The sequence below is a fragment of the Fukomys damarensis genome, unplaced genomic scaffold (assembly GCF_012274545.1).
Source record: "Fukomys damarensis isolate Sample0158 unplaced genomic scaffold, DMR_v1.0_HiC HiC_scaffold_3, whole genome shotgun sequence".
NCBI classification, from domain to species: Eukaryota; Metazoa; Chordata; class Mammalia; order Rodentia; family Bathyergidae; genus Fukomys; species Fukomys damarensis.
Window position 1 is genome coordinate 36,640,018 of NW_022900915.1, and position 14,850 is coordinate 36,654,867.

A 14,850-nucleotide genomic window follows, 5' to 3' on the forward strand; every position below is an offset into this window, starting at 1 on the left:
TTACTTCTGATTCTCTGCAGCCTCCTAGGTTACGTACATTACACACTGAAACTAAAACTGCAAAAGTCTCAAGGCAGTGCATACATGAGGGTGGAAGAGGTGATAATTACACAAGCAAAGCTGATCCCACTGAAGGTGAGTAATTGAATCCACAGTCACCATTTAATGACCAGTCATTAGAAAGAGTGATGTTGTTCTTATACTGAGATGCCTATGACAAGGTTCAAAGTGTTTCACATCAACTAAATTTTAGGTTTTTTTTTTTTTTTGGTACTGGGGATTGAACTCAGGACCTCGTGTTTGTGAGGCAGGCAGTGGTTACTGAGCTAAATCCCCAGCTCTCTTACATTTTTGAATAAAATGAAATTTTAAAATATGCCTGTTGACATTCTCTACTGGTCTATCAGTTTCTGATAATTTAATATTGTGTCTTCAGGGCTGAGAATTTAGCTCAGTGGTGCCACTGCCTGCCTTGCAAGCACAAGGACCCGAGTTCAATCCCCAGCACCAAAGAAAAACAAAAAACAAAAAAATCATGTCATTTCCAAAACACATACTGGGTGTTTCAGAAATGTTTCATGAATGAAAAAAATTAACAGATCATTTTATTGTACATAAGTCTACTGCTTCTCTTCTATATTTAGGGTATTTAAAGCAAATCTCCAGGCCATTTTTTTCTATCAGCTCTTTAAATGAAAATTATTTGGAGGGTGAGTTTTGGTAAAGCGGCTGGCTTGGACTTCAGATCTCCCTCCTCTGGCCGGGGCCTGGTCTATGGGTCTGCATAGACGCACCTTTCCCTGCGGGTGCCACTGCTCCTGATCCAGCACCAGGAGGGTAGCTGCGTGGGCGCTGCTGAGCACCCCTCTCCCCCACTCTCAGATCCTCTGATTGTGCCAGTCCTTGGATGCACTCTGCAGAGGCATCGCTGGCTATAAAGGATGGTGACTGATTCTATTGTGTTCCTGAATGTATCGATTGGGATAAAGGACAGGGATTGATTTGACAAGCTGTTTGCTCTATTATGAAAATGAGAATGTCTATGAGTCATTAGAGAATCAAAGGCTGGGACTCACAGTGATATCAAGAAGATTTAATAACCCAGAAATTAAATCAAGGACAACCCAACAGCAAAAATAAAGATGAGAAAACACCTAAGCAAGCCACAAAGACAAACTTCCAGTCCACCAATGGCAAACAGTAGGGCAAAGGAGGATGAAAAGTCTGATAGTGAACCTCCAGGACACTAAGAACTCACAACACAGGAAGTAACAAAACAGATCGATCGGCTCTAGAAAAATTCAAAACAGAAATAATTTCCCAGATAACCATAGAGATGGTGAGCAAAATGAAAGTCATGATTTGAGATTCTAGAACAGAAACTGACAAAAAAAGAGATGAGCTCAGGAACATAACAGAAACCATGAAGGCCCAGCATAAGAAAGAAATGGAAACAATGAACACCCAACATAGGAAAGAAATGGAATCCATTAAACAGATTCAAACAGATATCCAGGAGATTAAAAACACTATTGAAAGTGTTCGCAACAGAATAAAAGACTGTGAAGACAGAATCTCAGATATAGAAGATAGGATAGCAGACAGTGACCATGAAAAGAGAGGTCTCTTAAAAACAGTAAGGGAGCGTGAGAAATCGATCCAACAACTCCTAGACGATGCAAAGAAGAATAACATAAGACTAACAGGGATCCATGAAGTAGCAGGAGAAAATGCAAATGACTTTAAAAAGCTGTTCACAGAATTAATGACAGAAAACTTCCCAAAAACAGGGGAAGAATTTCACATTCAGATAACTGAGGCATATAGGACCCCAACTAGCCACAATCAAAAAAAACAAAAAAATCTACACCTAGACATATAATAATAGAGATCCCAGAAACCTAACAGAAGAACAAAATACTACAAGCAGTAACAGAAAAGAAACAAATCACATGCAAAGGAAAGCCCATCAGAATCACAGCAGACTTTTCAACACAAACCCTCAGGTCAAGGAGAGCCTGGAGTGAGGTATTTCAAATCCTAAAAGAAAACAACCTCCAACCAAGACGGATGTGTCCTGCAAAACTCTCTTTCAAAATGGATGGAGAAATAAGATACTACTATGACAAAGAACACTTGAGAAACTTCATGAATACTAAACCGCACTACAAGGAATTTCAAACAATATCCTAGAAAAAGACAATGAAGATCATACCATGAGGCTCAACAGAGCAAATCAAATCACCAAGGCAAGAAACTAAAAGGAGAGGGCAAAAAATTAAAAAGAGTCAACAAAAGGACAATAACAGGACAATAATAAGTCATATCAGTTATAACTATCAATGTCAATGGCCTCAATTCACCAATCAAGAGAAATAGATAGGCAGAACGGATTAAGAAGCAAAATCCAATAATATGTTGTATACAAGAAACACACCTAGTGCAAAAAGAAGCCCATAGACTGAAAGTGAAAGGGTGGAAAACAATTCTCCATGCAACAGGAGCCCAGCAAAAACAGGGGTACCAATCTTATTCACAGACAAAGTAAATTTCAAACCAAAACTGATTAAAAGAGCCAAAGAAAGCTGCTAAATCCTAGTAAAGGGAACAATTCAAGAGGAAAAAATGACAATCATAAACATTTGCACCAAATATAAATGCCTCCAACTATATAAAACAAATATTAAATAACATGAAAAACCAAATAAGCACTAATACAATTGTAGTGGGGGATCTAAATACCCCTCTATCACAAATAGACAGATCATCTAGGCAAAAAAAAAAAAAACAATGAAATACTAGAACTGAACCAAGCTTTTGAACGCATGGACTTATTAGACGTCTACAGAGTGTTCTACCCCACAAAATCAGAATATACACTCTTTACAGCTGCACATGGGTCATTCTCCAAGATAGACCACATACTAACTCAAAGAACAGGTTTGAATAAATGCAAAAGAATCAAAGTTATTCCCTGTATATTATCAGATCACAGAGCAATTAAGCTGGAGATCAATGGCATAAGAAACCATGGGAACTTCACAAACACATGGAAATTGAACAACACTCTCCTGAACAATCAATCGATCACAGAGGAAATTAAAGAAGAAATCAGACAGTTTTTACAAATAAACAAAAATGCAAATACAACATACAGAAATCTATGGGACACAATGAAAGCAGTTCTACGTGGAAAAGTCATATAGCACTGAATGCCCACATTAGGAAAACAGAGCAAGCTCAAATAAACAACCTAATGATGAATCTTAGACTCCTAGAAAAACAAGAAAAAGAAAAACCCAAAGCTCGAACAAGAGAGGAAATTATAAAGACTGAAGCAGAAATCAATGCAATGGAAACTAAGAAAATGATACAAAAAATAAATGAATCGAAGAGTTGGTATTTTGAAAGAATAAATAAAATCGATAAACCCTTAGCAAACCTTATAAAAAAAAAAGGAAAGAAAAGGCTCAGATCCATGTAAGCAGGAATGAAAAAGACGAAGTCACAACAGATCCCACAGAAATCCAGAGATCATTAATACCTACTATGAGAAACTGTACTCTAATAAAATGGAAAACACAGAAGAAATGGACAGATTTCTAGATACTTATGAATTACCAAAGTTGAACAAAGAAGATAAAAACATTTTAAACACCCCAGTTACAATCAGTGAAATTGAAAATGTAATTAAAAACTTACCAACAAAGAAAAGCCCAGGTCCTGATGGATTCACTACTGAATTTTATAAGACATTTAGAGAAGAACTACTGCCATTACTCTTCAGACTGTTCAATGAAATTGAAAGGGAAGCAATACTTCCAAATTCATTCCTGGAAGCAAGTATCACTTTGATTTCCAAACCAGGGAAAGATATAACTAAAAAAGATAACCACAGGCCAATCTCCTTAATGAATATAGATGCAAAAATCCTCAATAAGATACTAGCAAACAGAATACAGAGGATCATCAAGAAGATCATACATGCTGACCAAGTCAGATTTACTCCAGGGATGCAAGGATGGTTCAACATGCGTAAATCAATAAATGTAATACACTATATTAACAAAGTCAAGGACAAAAACCACATGATCCTCTTGACAGATGCAGAAAAAGCATTTGACAAAATTCAACACCCATTCATGATAAAAACCCTGCAAAAAATTGGAATAGATGGCCTATATCTCAACTTAATAAAGGCTATCTATGAAAAACCAACAGCCAACATCATATTAAATGGCCAAAAACTGAAAACATAAACGTTAAAATCAGGAACAAGACAAGGATGCCCACTATCACCACTCCTCTTCAATATAGTTCTGGAAATGTTAGCCATAGCAATTAGACAAGAGAAAGAAATTAAAGCAATAAAGACAGGAAAGGAAGAAGTTAAACTGTCATTATTTGCTGATGATATGATACTCTACATTGAAGACCCAAAAAACTCCACCAAAACACTTCTTGACTTAATTGACACTTTTAGCAGAGTAGCTGGATACAAGGTGAACACCCAAAAATCTATAGCCTTCTTGTACACAAACAACAGACTCACTGAGCAAGAAATTAGGGGAACAATTCCTTTCACAATAGCACCCAAAAAAATCAATCGAACAAAAAAAAGCAAAAGACCTCTACACTGAAAACTACAGCACTCTGAAAAAAAGAGATCGAAGAGGATATAAGAAAATGGAAAGATGTCCCCTGCTCCTGGGTAGGAAGAATCAACATAGTGAAAATGGCCATACTACTAAAACTGCTATACAGATTCAATGCAATACCATTTGAAATTACAACACTATATTTCACAGAACTAGAAAGAAGAATCCAAAAATTCATTTGGAATAAGAAGAGACCTAGAATAGCAAAAGCCATCCTAGGCAACAGACACATGGCAGCGGGTATAACAATTCCCAATCTGAAACTATACTACAAAGCCACTGTGATAAAAACAGCATGGTACTGGCAAAGAAACAGGCCTGAGGATCAGTGGAACAGACTGAAAGACACAAAAGTAACTCCAGATGTACTTAGCTACCTCATCTTTGACAATGGAGCTGACCATCCCCACTGGAGGAAAGATAGCCTTTTAATAAATGCTGTTGGAAAAACTGGATCTCAGTCTGCCAGAGATTAAAACTAGACCCTTATCGTTCAACATGCTCTAAAATAAAATCAAAGTGGCTTAAAGATCTAAATATTAAAACAGAAACACTAAACTTGCTGGAAGATAAATTAGGCAGAACTCTTGAAGACAATGGCATAGGAAAAGACTTTATGAACAAATCCTCAGTAGCACGGGAACTAGCAGAAAGAATCAACTGGGATCTCATCTTTTTAAAAAGCTTCTGCACTGCAAGAGAAAACACCAACAGAGCTAAGAGTTAACCTACAATGTGGGAAAAAAATTTACCAGCTGTTCCTCAGTCAAAGGTCTACTACCCAGAATATATAAAGAACTAAAAAAAAAATCAGACCCCTCCAAATATAAAGACCCAATTCAAAATGGGCATCTGAAATGAACAGACATTTCTCAGACAAAGAAGTAAAAGCAGCAAATAAATATATGAAAAAATGTTCCATATCACTGGTCATTCAAGAGACGCAGATGAAAACAACACTGAGATTCCACCTCACCCCACAAAGAATGGCTGCTATCAAGAAATCACACAATAACAAATGTTGGAGGTGTTGTGGGGAGAAAGGAAACCTTCTCCACTGTTGGTGGGAGTGCAGACTGGTGCAACCACTATGGAAATCAATATGGAGATACCTCAAAGAGCTGGGACTAGAGGTTCCATTTAACCCAGCCATAGCTCTGCTGGGTATCTTTCCAAAAGATTTAAAAGAATCATACCACAGAGATATATATACGCACCAATGTTTATAGCGGCACAGTTTGTAATAGCTAAAACTTGGAAACAGCCCTTCTGCCCATATGTTGGAAATTGGATAAAGATGTGGTTTTTCTATAAAATGGAATACTACTCAGCCATAAAGAATGGGAAATTACAGTCATTCATAGGAAAATGGATATATGTTGAGGATATACTCTTAAGTGAAATAAATAAGTCACATATGTGTAAATACCGAATAGTTTCTCTGTTGTGAAAAACTGTAATAGTACACAAGACTCTAATGGGATAATTAAGAGTGTGAAATAGGAAGAAAAGGGCTAAATGTGTAGGGAAAGTGGGAAGGGTAGGGGAAAGGAAATAAGGGAAAATAAAAAATATGAGAAAATGAAAAAATTGAAATAACGAGTTTGTAAATGGGGAGGGGAAGAGGGGGTGAAGGGAGGACAGGGACAAGGGGAAAAAATGAGAACCAAGACCTGTCATGTGAAGGTACAGGATCCCAGTAATGACTGTAACTGTATTATAGACCTAGATTGTACCAATAAACTCAATGAAAAGAAAAAAAAGTGTATCGTTATCTGAGTACAGTAATTATTGAAAATGTATAGAGAGATGTGTGAGGAAGGAAAATGTATAAAGAAACCATGAAAAAGATGAAGCAAATAAAAACCAGCCATGAATTCTTCAAAGCTGTGGTTACAGTTTTAACATTTCCATTATGTCAGTATATATTTAAAAATTACACATTTTAATAGCCTTATTGCTAAGCAATTATATGATCGTGAAATTTAATAAAAATAAACAAAAAGGACTACAAGCTACTATAGTGAAAAGGTCTGCATCCTTGATAAGTGCGAGAGAATGACATCATGCAATGAAACGTCTTCCTAAAAGCCTAGAAACAGGTCCCGGGATTCACCTGCAGGTTCTGCCACCCTAGTGAGGAGAGAGCCCGAGTGCCAGCCCACCAGCCCATAGGGGGAGTCGCTGGGCAGAGTGGCGATCACGGACTTGTTTCTTTGCAGATCGACAGTGGCACCTCTGGACGTGTCCTCCACACCCTCCGTGGTAATGCGGGTGAGGGTCACGGTCACGACCTCTGATAACTCTGGCGTGTTGTCAGCAAGAACAGTCAGAGTGATTGTAGACAGTGCCTCGCCTTCGGCAAATGAAATCTAAAATTTTATAGAGGAAGATTATTCAGTTTGTAATTATCACTGAGCAGTAAGAATATCAAAAAGTTTTATATTCTTTGAATATAGTCACAACTTAAATAACCAAAGATAGGTAAGAAACACATGATCATACAAATAAATCAAATGACTTTCATGTTAAAAGTATAAGATTGTTAAGAAAAAGAACAAAGTGAACCCTTTCTGAATCCTAAACTAATAGAACCTGTAGCCCAAACCTCATATCCTGTAGCCTATATTTATTTCATTATGTCACAGAGCATAAAGTCTTTCAGAAAGTGCTCAATACATGTAAAGCTCTATAGAAACAAAAGGAGGTGGCACACTAGTTTAAACACTTTTTCTCTACTAAGCTTTTGCCAGAACTACTACTCCACACAGATGTATCATTTGACAATGAATCAGCCAAAATAGCAGAGAGAGAGATAAGGAGAGATGCAAATCAGACCATCTCTCTCCTCCTCTGGTGTCTCCATTGCTTAAAAAGTGAAATCCAGATTTGCTGAAAGCCCGCTGAAGTCCTTGCTCCCAGAGACCTGCCTGCTTCTTGGTTATCACTTCCCATGATGCCCCACAGCTTACCCATTCTCCAGCAGTGTGACAACAAACTACAATTCGTCAGACTAGCATGTCAGGGCTATGCCCACCTCTGCTGACCCAAGGAAGCTCTGATGGCTAAAAACCCAAGAGCTTTATTAATAAAATCGGGGGTTACAAAACTGCTCCCTGTTGGCCAACTCCACTTCTCATAAGGGAAGTTTGGCCGGAACCCAGCCGAGATTCTTGACTGCACACTGTCTGCCCCTGCCTGTACTGCCTGCTGGCTTTACAATGTCCAGAGCAACTGTGCCACAAAGACAAGGAGTCATGAAAGAGGACAGACATGAAAGAGGTCTAAAGTATTTACTATCTGTCTACCCTTGCTGAAAAAAAAATGCCCTGACTTCGGAATAAAGTAACTATTTTAAAAATACTCTACATATAAGATAATGTTATACATTTGACTTAGAAATTTTAACATTTATAAAAGAAACAATAACTGGAGAAATGCAATTTAGAACATACAGAACCTAAGAGATACAACTTAAAGTTTTGTGAGCTGGCAGGAGGTAAATATAAAATGTAACAGAAATTCTGAATACCGGGAAGCTCCAATCACTTTCAAATGGTACAGGAACCTGGAACTGCTGGACTCTGACGTCCTTTATTGAGATAGCTTTATAAGGGTCCCTTTAAAATAGTTCTCAGAGAAGCACATAGGCAAGATGTGCTGATTGAGCCGGGCTCCCTCAGCCTCTCCTGTGAGTCATCCACCCCTCTGGCTGTGCTGATTCCATTCTGAGCCCCTGCAGTCCTGTCCTCCAGGGTGCATGAAGGGAGCTGCTGGACCTGCCCTCCACTGTGGGAACGAGGTTCCTCCCTCGGACAGCCCAAGGCTGAAGCACTTGGCTCCCCCAGAGCCACGCCCTACCCAGAAGGCAGCATGAAGGGAAGACTGCAAAAATCAGGCTCCAACACCCAGCTCAAACAGCCCAAACTCAGAGCACCAAAGGACCAGCCTGCCTGCAGAACCGCCCATAGGCCCACCCACAACTGCGATTGCTCGGGAATCGCTTTCCTCCCTTCCTTATAGATGGGACTCGCAAGCCTTCCACCCTTCTGACTCATCTCAGTCCATTCACAGGAAGTCCAATCTACGCTGTCCCACAACCCTGATCACCCTTCACAAAGGATGGGCATTTTACACACATTTGTTCCTTATTTACTGTCTCTATTTTACCAAAATCTGGACTCAAGTTTCCCACCCCCAGTTTGGTTGGTTTTATTTTTCCAACAGTGTAATACACTGACAATTTGGCCAAGTGATGTAGTGAACCGAAAAAAAGGATGACTTTCTTTTTTTACAGATAATTTTGGTTTTACAGAAAAAAACACCAACCCTAAGACTAACTTTAAAGTGCATCCCTCTCTCTGGTGCTAAGTAGGACCCGAGTTGACAAGATCATCTAAGACAAGGAGGCAGGACTTGGCCCTGTGCAGCAACAGTGACTATAACTGAGTGTCTCCCTGGCTATGAAATTACATACCACTCCTGAGGTAGGAAATACACCACCAACACTTCCGTCGGCTTCCCACGCTACCGTCACACGACCGTATGTTCCCTTTAAGCGCTCGACATTCAAGGTGATTAGGCTGTCTTTCTCCATTTCTTCCACCTGTTTATATAATGAATTCTGCAAAGACACACAGAAAGTCACGAGAGGTTACCTAGAAGCACCGAAGCAATCTTTTCTTTTTTTGTTTTTTAGTAGTGGGGATTGAACTTGGGACCTTACATTTCTGAGGCAGGTGGCATAACCACTGAGCTAAATCCCCAGCTTTTATTTCATGTTAGTATGCATTTGCAGACTTCACTGTATAAATAACATGTTAGGGGCAAAAGCTAACAGTTAAAAAAAAAACACAATAATCCAAGAATGCTTGTGATTCTGAAATACTCATGCTAAGATAAGTAAAATAGTAAAGACAATAAAAAGTGTTAATGCTTATAGGATTATTTTTATTTTTATCTTCCTCTTTCTGTATTTTTCATATTTTGCCCACTGAACATACCTGACTTATACTGAGAAAACATATACTTTCAAAGAGTAGCACACAGTGCATAAAAAGTTTGTAGAACACAAAGCACGCAGAATCGGGAGAGCTGGGAATCAGAACACACTTCACGGACAGAATGGAGGAATGCTTGTCCTGGGGCTCACGGTCTGGGTCTGGGCCCAGGAGGGCACTGGGGAGCTCTGCAGTTCTCCTTCCTGAGGACCAGGGCATCCAGACATGGATGACGCGCACAGGGCGAAAGCCCCTCTGTGCCCACCCCAGAACAGATCTGTGTGTGACACAACCGTTCGTGGTGCGTTTACAATCTGTTCCACCGCTGCGCCCTGGTAAGGCTGCCCTAAGACCAACTGTTAACACACCCAGTTCAATCCTGTAAAAAGAGCAGAAGATTAAGACAGGCTGCCTACAGAGCCAGGGTACACGGCTGGCGTCCTCTTAGCACGCGGAGTCCTGGGAAAGGGAGAAAAGTGGTGAGAAAGGCTGAAAACACGCAAAGCCCTGCGCGGCCCCTAGCGAGCGCTGATCCAGAGCAAATCCGTCCACACCAGAATAAGCTTCTCCCGGAAGAGTGGAGCCTTCGGGGCTCTTACCTGGGCAAACGCGATCACTCCGTGGGCATCGTCATTAGACAGAATCGTTATTGTCACGGAGTCGTGAATCCCAATCTCTGCCCCGCGTGTGGGGTTTTTAAGCTGAACCCTGAAGGACTCCTCCTCTTCGGGAACCGCATCGTCCAGGATGTCCACTGCGATTAGAGCCTCTCGGTCTCCAGGCTCAAATATCAGTTCCCCTGAACTGGTGTAACAAGTACATACAAAGTAAGGCAGCAACAGCGAATTCAAGGCAAAGACACAGCAGAGCCCTCATGAAATTCATTACTCGGAGTGATATTATTTCGAAAAATTACAATATTTCATAAATAAACATTTAATCCAAAATGAGCACAGAACACGGAAGAACTTGGTAGAACAGATGTGAGAAACAGGTAACAACCGCATTGCTGGCTGATGAAAGCTCTTCTGTTGTGTGCGTCGCGGTAACCGAGACTTAGTGCGATGCGGTGGAGGGTGGGGACCAGCGCGCAGCAGGCGCCCAAGGCCCGGCCTACCTGGGGACGAAGTCGGACTGGCTGGAGACGCGGGCCAGCTCCAGCACGCGAGCGTGGGGCGCGCCGGCCACCCACACCACGCTCTTGCTCGAGTTGAGAGACCTCACTGTGGCGGACGCCACGGCGTGAGCACAAGGGGCTTCCAGCAGGAGACAGAACCGGTTCCGCCCCGAATCCCAGCTGTAAAGAGCGGACGCCTCTGGGCCAGCCAGAAATACGTGGGCTGAGAAGAGAAGGAAAACGCAGCTAGAGAGAGGTAATCTCGCGTGCTCACCCATGGTTCCCAAGCAAAACCTTTCAAATGTTCAACGTTCCATTTGAACTTTTTTTCTTTCGAGACAGGGTCTCATTAAGTCCCTAAATTGCCCAAGAAGAGTTAGATTGTTGAGATCCCCCTGCCTCGGCTTTCAGAGTGCCGGGCCTACGGGAATATGCCACACCCAGCTCCATTTTGATTTCTGAAGTAAATATAATTTCATTTCTGAACTGAATATAAAGAATAATTTTTGAGTGTTATGGAATCATCAATCCAGTCTGACAATATGCCTACACTTTTTAAGAAAAAGGAAACCATAGGCTGGTAAAACCCAGGTGGATTTAGACTCTTTTGTATTTATCTCAATGTTTATTTAAAAGTAGTGTTTTAAAAGGAAAAAATATCCATAATCTCATCACCGTTTCACTTTTTGTTTTTATCTCCAGCCACCATCCATATGAATTTAAAATTGAGAGTTGTAAGGACTGTAAGTAAACAATTGTCAATAATCTTCTGTATTTATAATTTCATACTTTCATATGCTGCTGCACTGTATTCAAGTTATAATTTTAATGCATAAATAATAACCATAAAGTTAATCTTTAAGATATATTTAATAATTTCCCCACATTGAATATTTGTTGCTATTGATTTACATTTAATTTTTCAAGGTTAAGTATAGATAGAATTCTTCTTTTCTTTTCTTGTGGTACTGGGAGATCTGAACCCAAGGCTTTCACATTCAGCTCCATTCCCAGCCACTTTTCATTTTTTTATTTTGAAACAGGGTCTCACTAAGTTGCCAGGCTGAACTTGATCTCTTTATCCTCCTGCCTCAGCTTTCCAGAGTGCTGATATCACAGGAGTGTGCCACCATGCCTGGCCTGCCAATATTTTTCGAAATGTTATCAGAAAATCATGCTTTTATCAGTTAAAAACAATGGCACAAATTTGTATCTACAGAGTCTGGGACTGAGGAGGGCTTAAATGTTGTGTATAAAAATCGTCAGACTTAAAACTGGGATGGCAGGTGGGAAAGGTGCACAAATTCCTGTCAGGTAAAAAAAAAGACACTATGGAAATAAAGATCTCCAGTAAGGCTGATTGTAGGCATTAAAATAGTACACACAACCAGAAAGCATGAGTCTCTTCTAAAGGTTACGCTTCATATCCTTAATCTTACATATCAACAACTACTGACCATGTAAATGTTCCCAATCCATTCAGAATATTGAGGCAGCCACCACAGGACAACTGAAGACACTCATGAAAGAGGACTTCCAGTCCTTCAGAAAGTGGCAAGCACGATGGAATACGTGTTTGAAAGGAGGGGGATTGATGGTAATACATCTTATAAAAAAAAATATTCATCAACAGACGAATGGATAAAGAAAACGTAGCATTCATAGACAATGGAATATTACTTTGCTATAAAGAAGGATAAATGTGAGTCACTTGTAGGAAAATGTTTCCATTTTGGGATCACAGTGTTAAGTAAAATAAATCAGATACATAAGCTTAAATAACACATGGTTGCTCTTGTACGAGAAACCCATAGCATAAACGAGTTAGAAAGAAAAAATATATAGATAATAGGAAAAAAGGAGATAGATCTTTTGCAAATGGGAAGAAGACAAAGCGATGAAGAAAGGGGGTGCAAGGGGAAGGGAAAGAAACTGAATCAAGATGCCTTATGCACACATACTAACGCCCCATCATGAGCGGAATCTTTCTGTGCTGTTTCCTGAAATTGAGGCCTACCAGGAACACAGTCAGGCCTGAAAACCAGAGATGAAAAATCTCAGCCCCAATCAGCCCACCCTTGCCTCACCCGCCTTAGAGTAGCCACTGAGCAAGAGAAGTGTGACGGCAGGTGAGCGAGGAGACGCCGGCTCAGCCTGGCATCTTTGATCTCTAGCTTTCAAGGCTGATTATTTTTCCAATAAGCTTTTATTTTGGGGGGAAGAGGGTACAAACATGGACTAATAAAAACTGCAGGAAAACGATACAACAAAGTACACAAGATACAAATAATACATTTAAACATTCACAGCACTTTTAGGTCACTCATTTGTAGCAATTAATTTAAGTACGGTCCAGTAAACAGTAAAGAATGTCAAGACAGGTGGTACTGACACACGTAGACCCTTAAACGGAGACGGCTCTGTGAAGCAAGACACATTCAGAAAAGAGCACAGCCGGAAGGGTCTTGTCATCCCTGGAGTTTAGCAGGCGCACGAGCTCGAACAACACGGCGAACCAACCCCTCTGAGCACCACCGGGGCCGGGGCCGGACCTTCGGAGATGGACCTGTCCCCTTCCTCCCCCTGGCACCACGCCGTTGCATTCCTGTCAGGTACTGAGCCCCGTGCACACCCAGAGCCAGAGGGGCCCACTGCGGGGAGGGAGCGGCCGAGGAGCTGTGTTCTTGCTGCCGCCCGGCACTGTGGTGCAGCATCACCCTGCATCACACTGGCCTGGAGGAGGCCACAGTAACCGCTCCAGGGTGCTTCTCACTGACGTACCTCACTTTCACACCATCATAAAGTCAACAACTGAAAGATGCTAGGCTGAACCACAGTAACAGGGGCCATCGGTACATGCATGCAGAAAACATGGGTACTCTATAAAAGCCACAGAACTTACAAGGAAAAAAATCCCAAACCTCCACACTGAAGAACCAAATTGTAACTACCACTAATCCCAGGATCCTCCATTTAGCAAAACTATAAAAAACAGGATTGTGTCAAAGGAAGGCATCTGATGACAGTTTAAAGAGTGTAGGTAAAGAGATGTTTTGGGACTGAACAGTCGGAATGTGTACAGATGTGGGAATGTGAGGCTGGACCAGCAAGAGGAAGCACAGCTGGCCAGTGGGGGAGAGCTGTGTGGGGAGCAGTATCCTCAGGGGGTCCTGCAGAACGCTTGGGACAAAACGCGCCCTCCACTGGGCGCTGTGGGAGCATCTGGGAGCTGGGAGGCAGCGGCCGGCGCACACAGTGCAGTGCACACAGAGCACACGGGCGTGAGCGTCTTGTCCCCAGGTGCCCTGAACACTGACGAAGAATACCCAGGGGTGCAGAGAGTGGTGTTTTCACCTGGCTGATTTCCAAGGCTGAGGTTCGGGAAGGGTGACAGTCTGGGACATCAGCAGAGAGCTATGTCTCCCCACAGCATGAAGCACACAGAGGTGTACGTAAGATTAAAGTGAAGGGCTGGGACAGGATGAGGGGTGTGTAAGCAAGTGTCAGCCACAGAGTTGCAGACTTTTTACTCCTTCCCCAAATATACTCCTTCAAATTCTCTTACAACAGTGGATTCAACAAGGTTCGTGTTGAGGCCCCCTTCTCTCACCTATCCAGTCTCTTTCCAGATCATTCCATCTCCACTGTGGGAAAACGACCCTCGACACATGCCTGTGATGAAGTGTGCTCTTCTGAGCTCCACCTAGGAATGTTTACTCGAAGGCGCCACAGTTTACCACATCCCAACCAGGTTCCTTATCTCTGCCCCCAAAGGCTCGTCCTCCTGCAAGTGACCATCTGCACAGTCACAGTCAGAGCTCTGTGTGAGCGTCTCCCACCCACCCCACTCTGGCCTCTGCCAGCCCCCTGGGCTCTCCTGCGACCTCCTCTGAATCCGCCCGTGCGGTTTTCCACTGTGCCACCGCCACTCCGACCCCCTCCACATCTCCAGCCTGACCAGGACCTGAGCCTCCAGCGTTTTCACAAAATCCTCCTCCCAGGGTGTTTTTCTTACAAAAGTAGTCGCTCTCTCCCAAGCCTCACCACCTGTCCCCCACATTTTCCATCTCCTCAT

The 14,850-nt window shown here is 41.8% G+C and overlaps 1 protein-coding gene across 1 annotated transcript in view; it reads right to left on the reverse strand.

The window, feature by feature from the left end:
• The window catches only part of Adgrv1 (adhesion G protein-coupled receptor V1), a 405,831-nt gene that overhangs the window by 281,669 nt on the left and 109,312 nt on the right, over positions 1–14,850 (reverse strand). Inside the window, exons 51-54 of the mRNA XM_033767703.1 lie at positions 10,776–10,998; positions 10,258–10,462; positions 9,136–9,282; positions 6,775–7,030 (exon numbers count right to left, since the gene is read on the reverse strand). Coding sequence (XP_033623594.1) covers positions 6,775–7,030; positions 9,136–9,282; positions 10,258–10,462; positions 10,776–10,998 — 831 coding nt within the window. The remainder of the gene's footprint in view (positions 1–6,774; positions 7,031–9,135; positions 9,283–10,257; positions 10,463–10,775; positions 10,999–14,850) is intronic.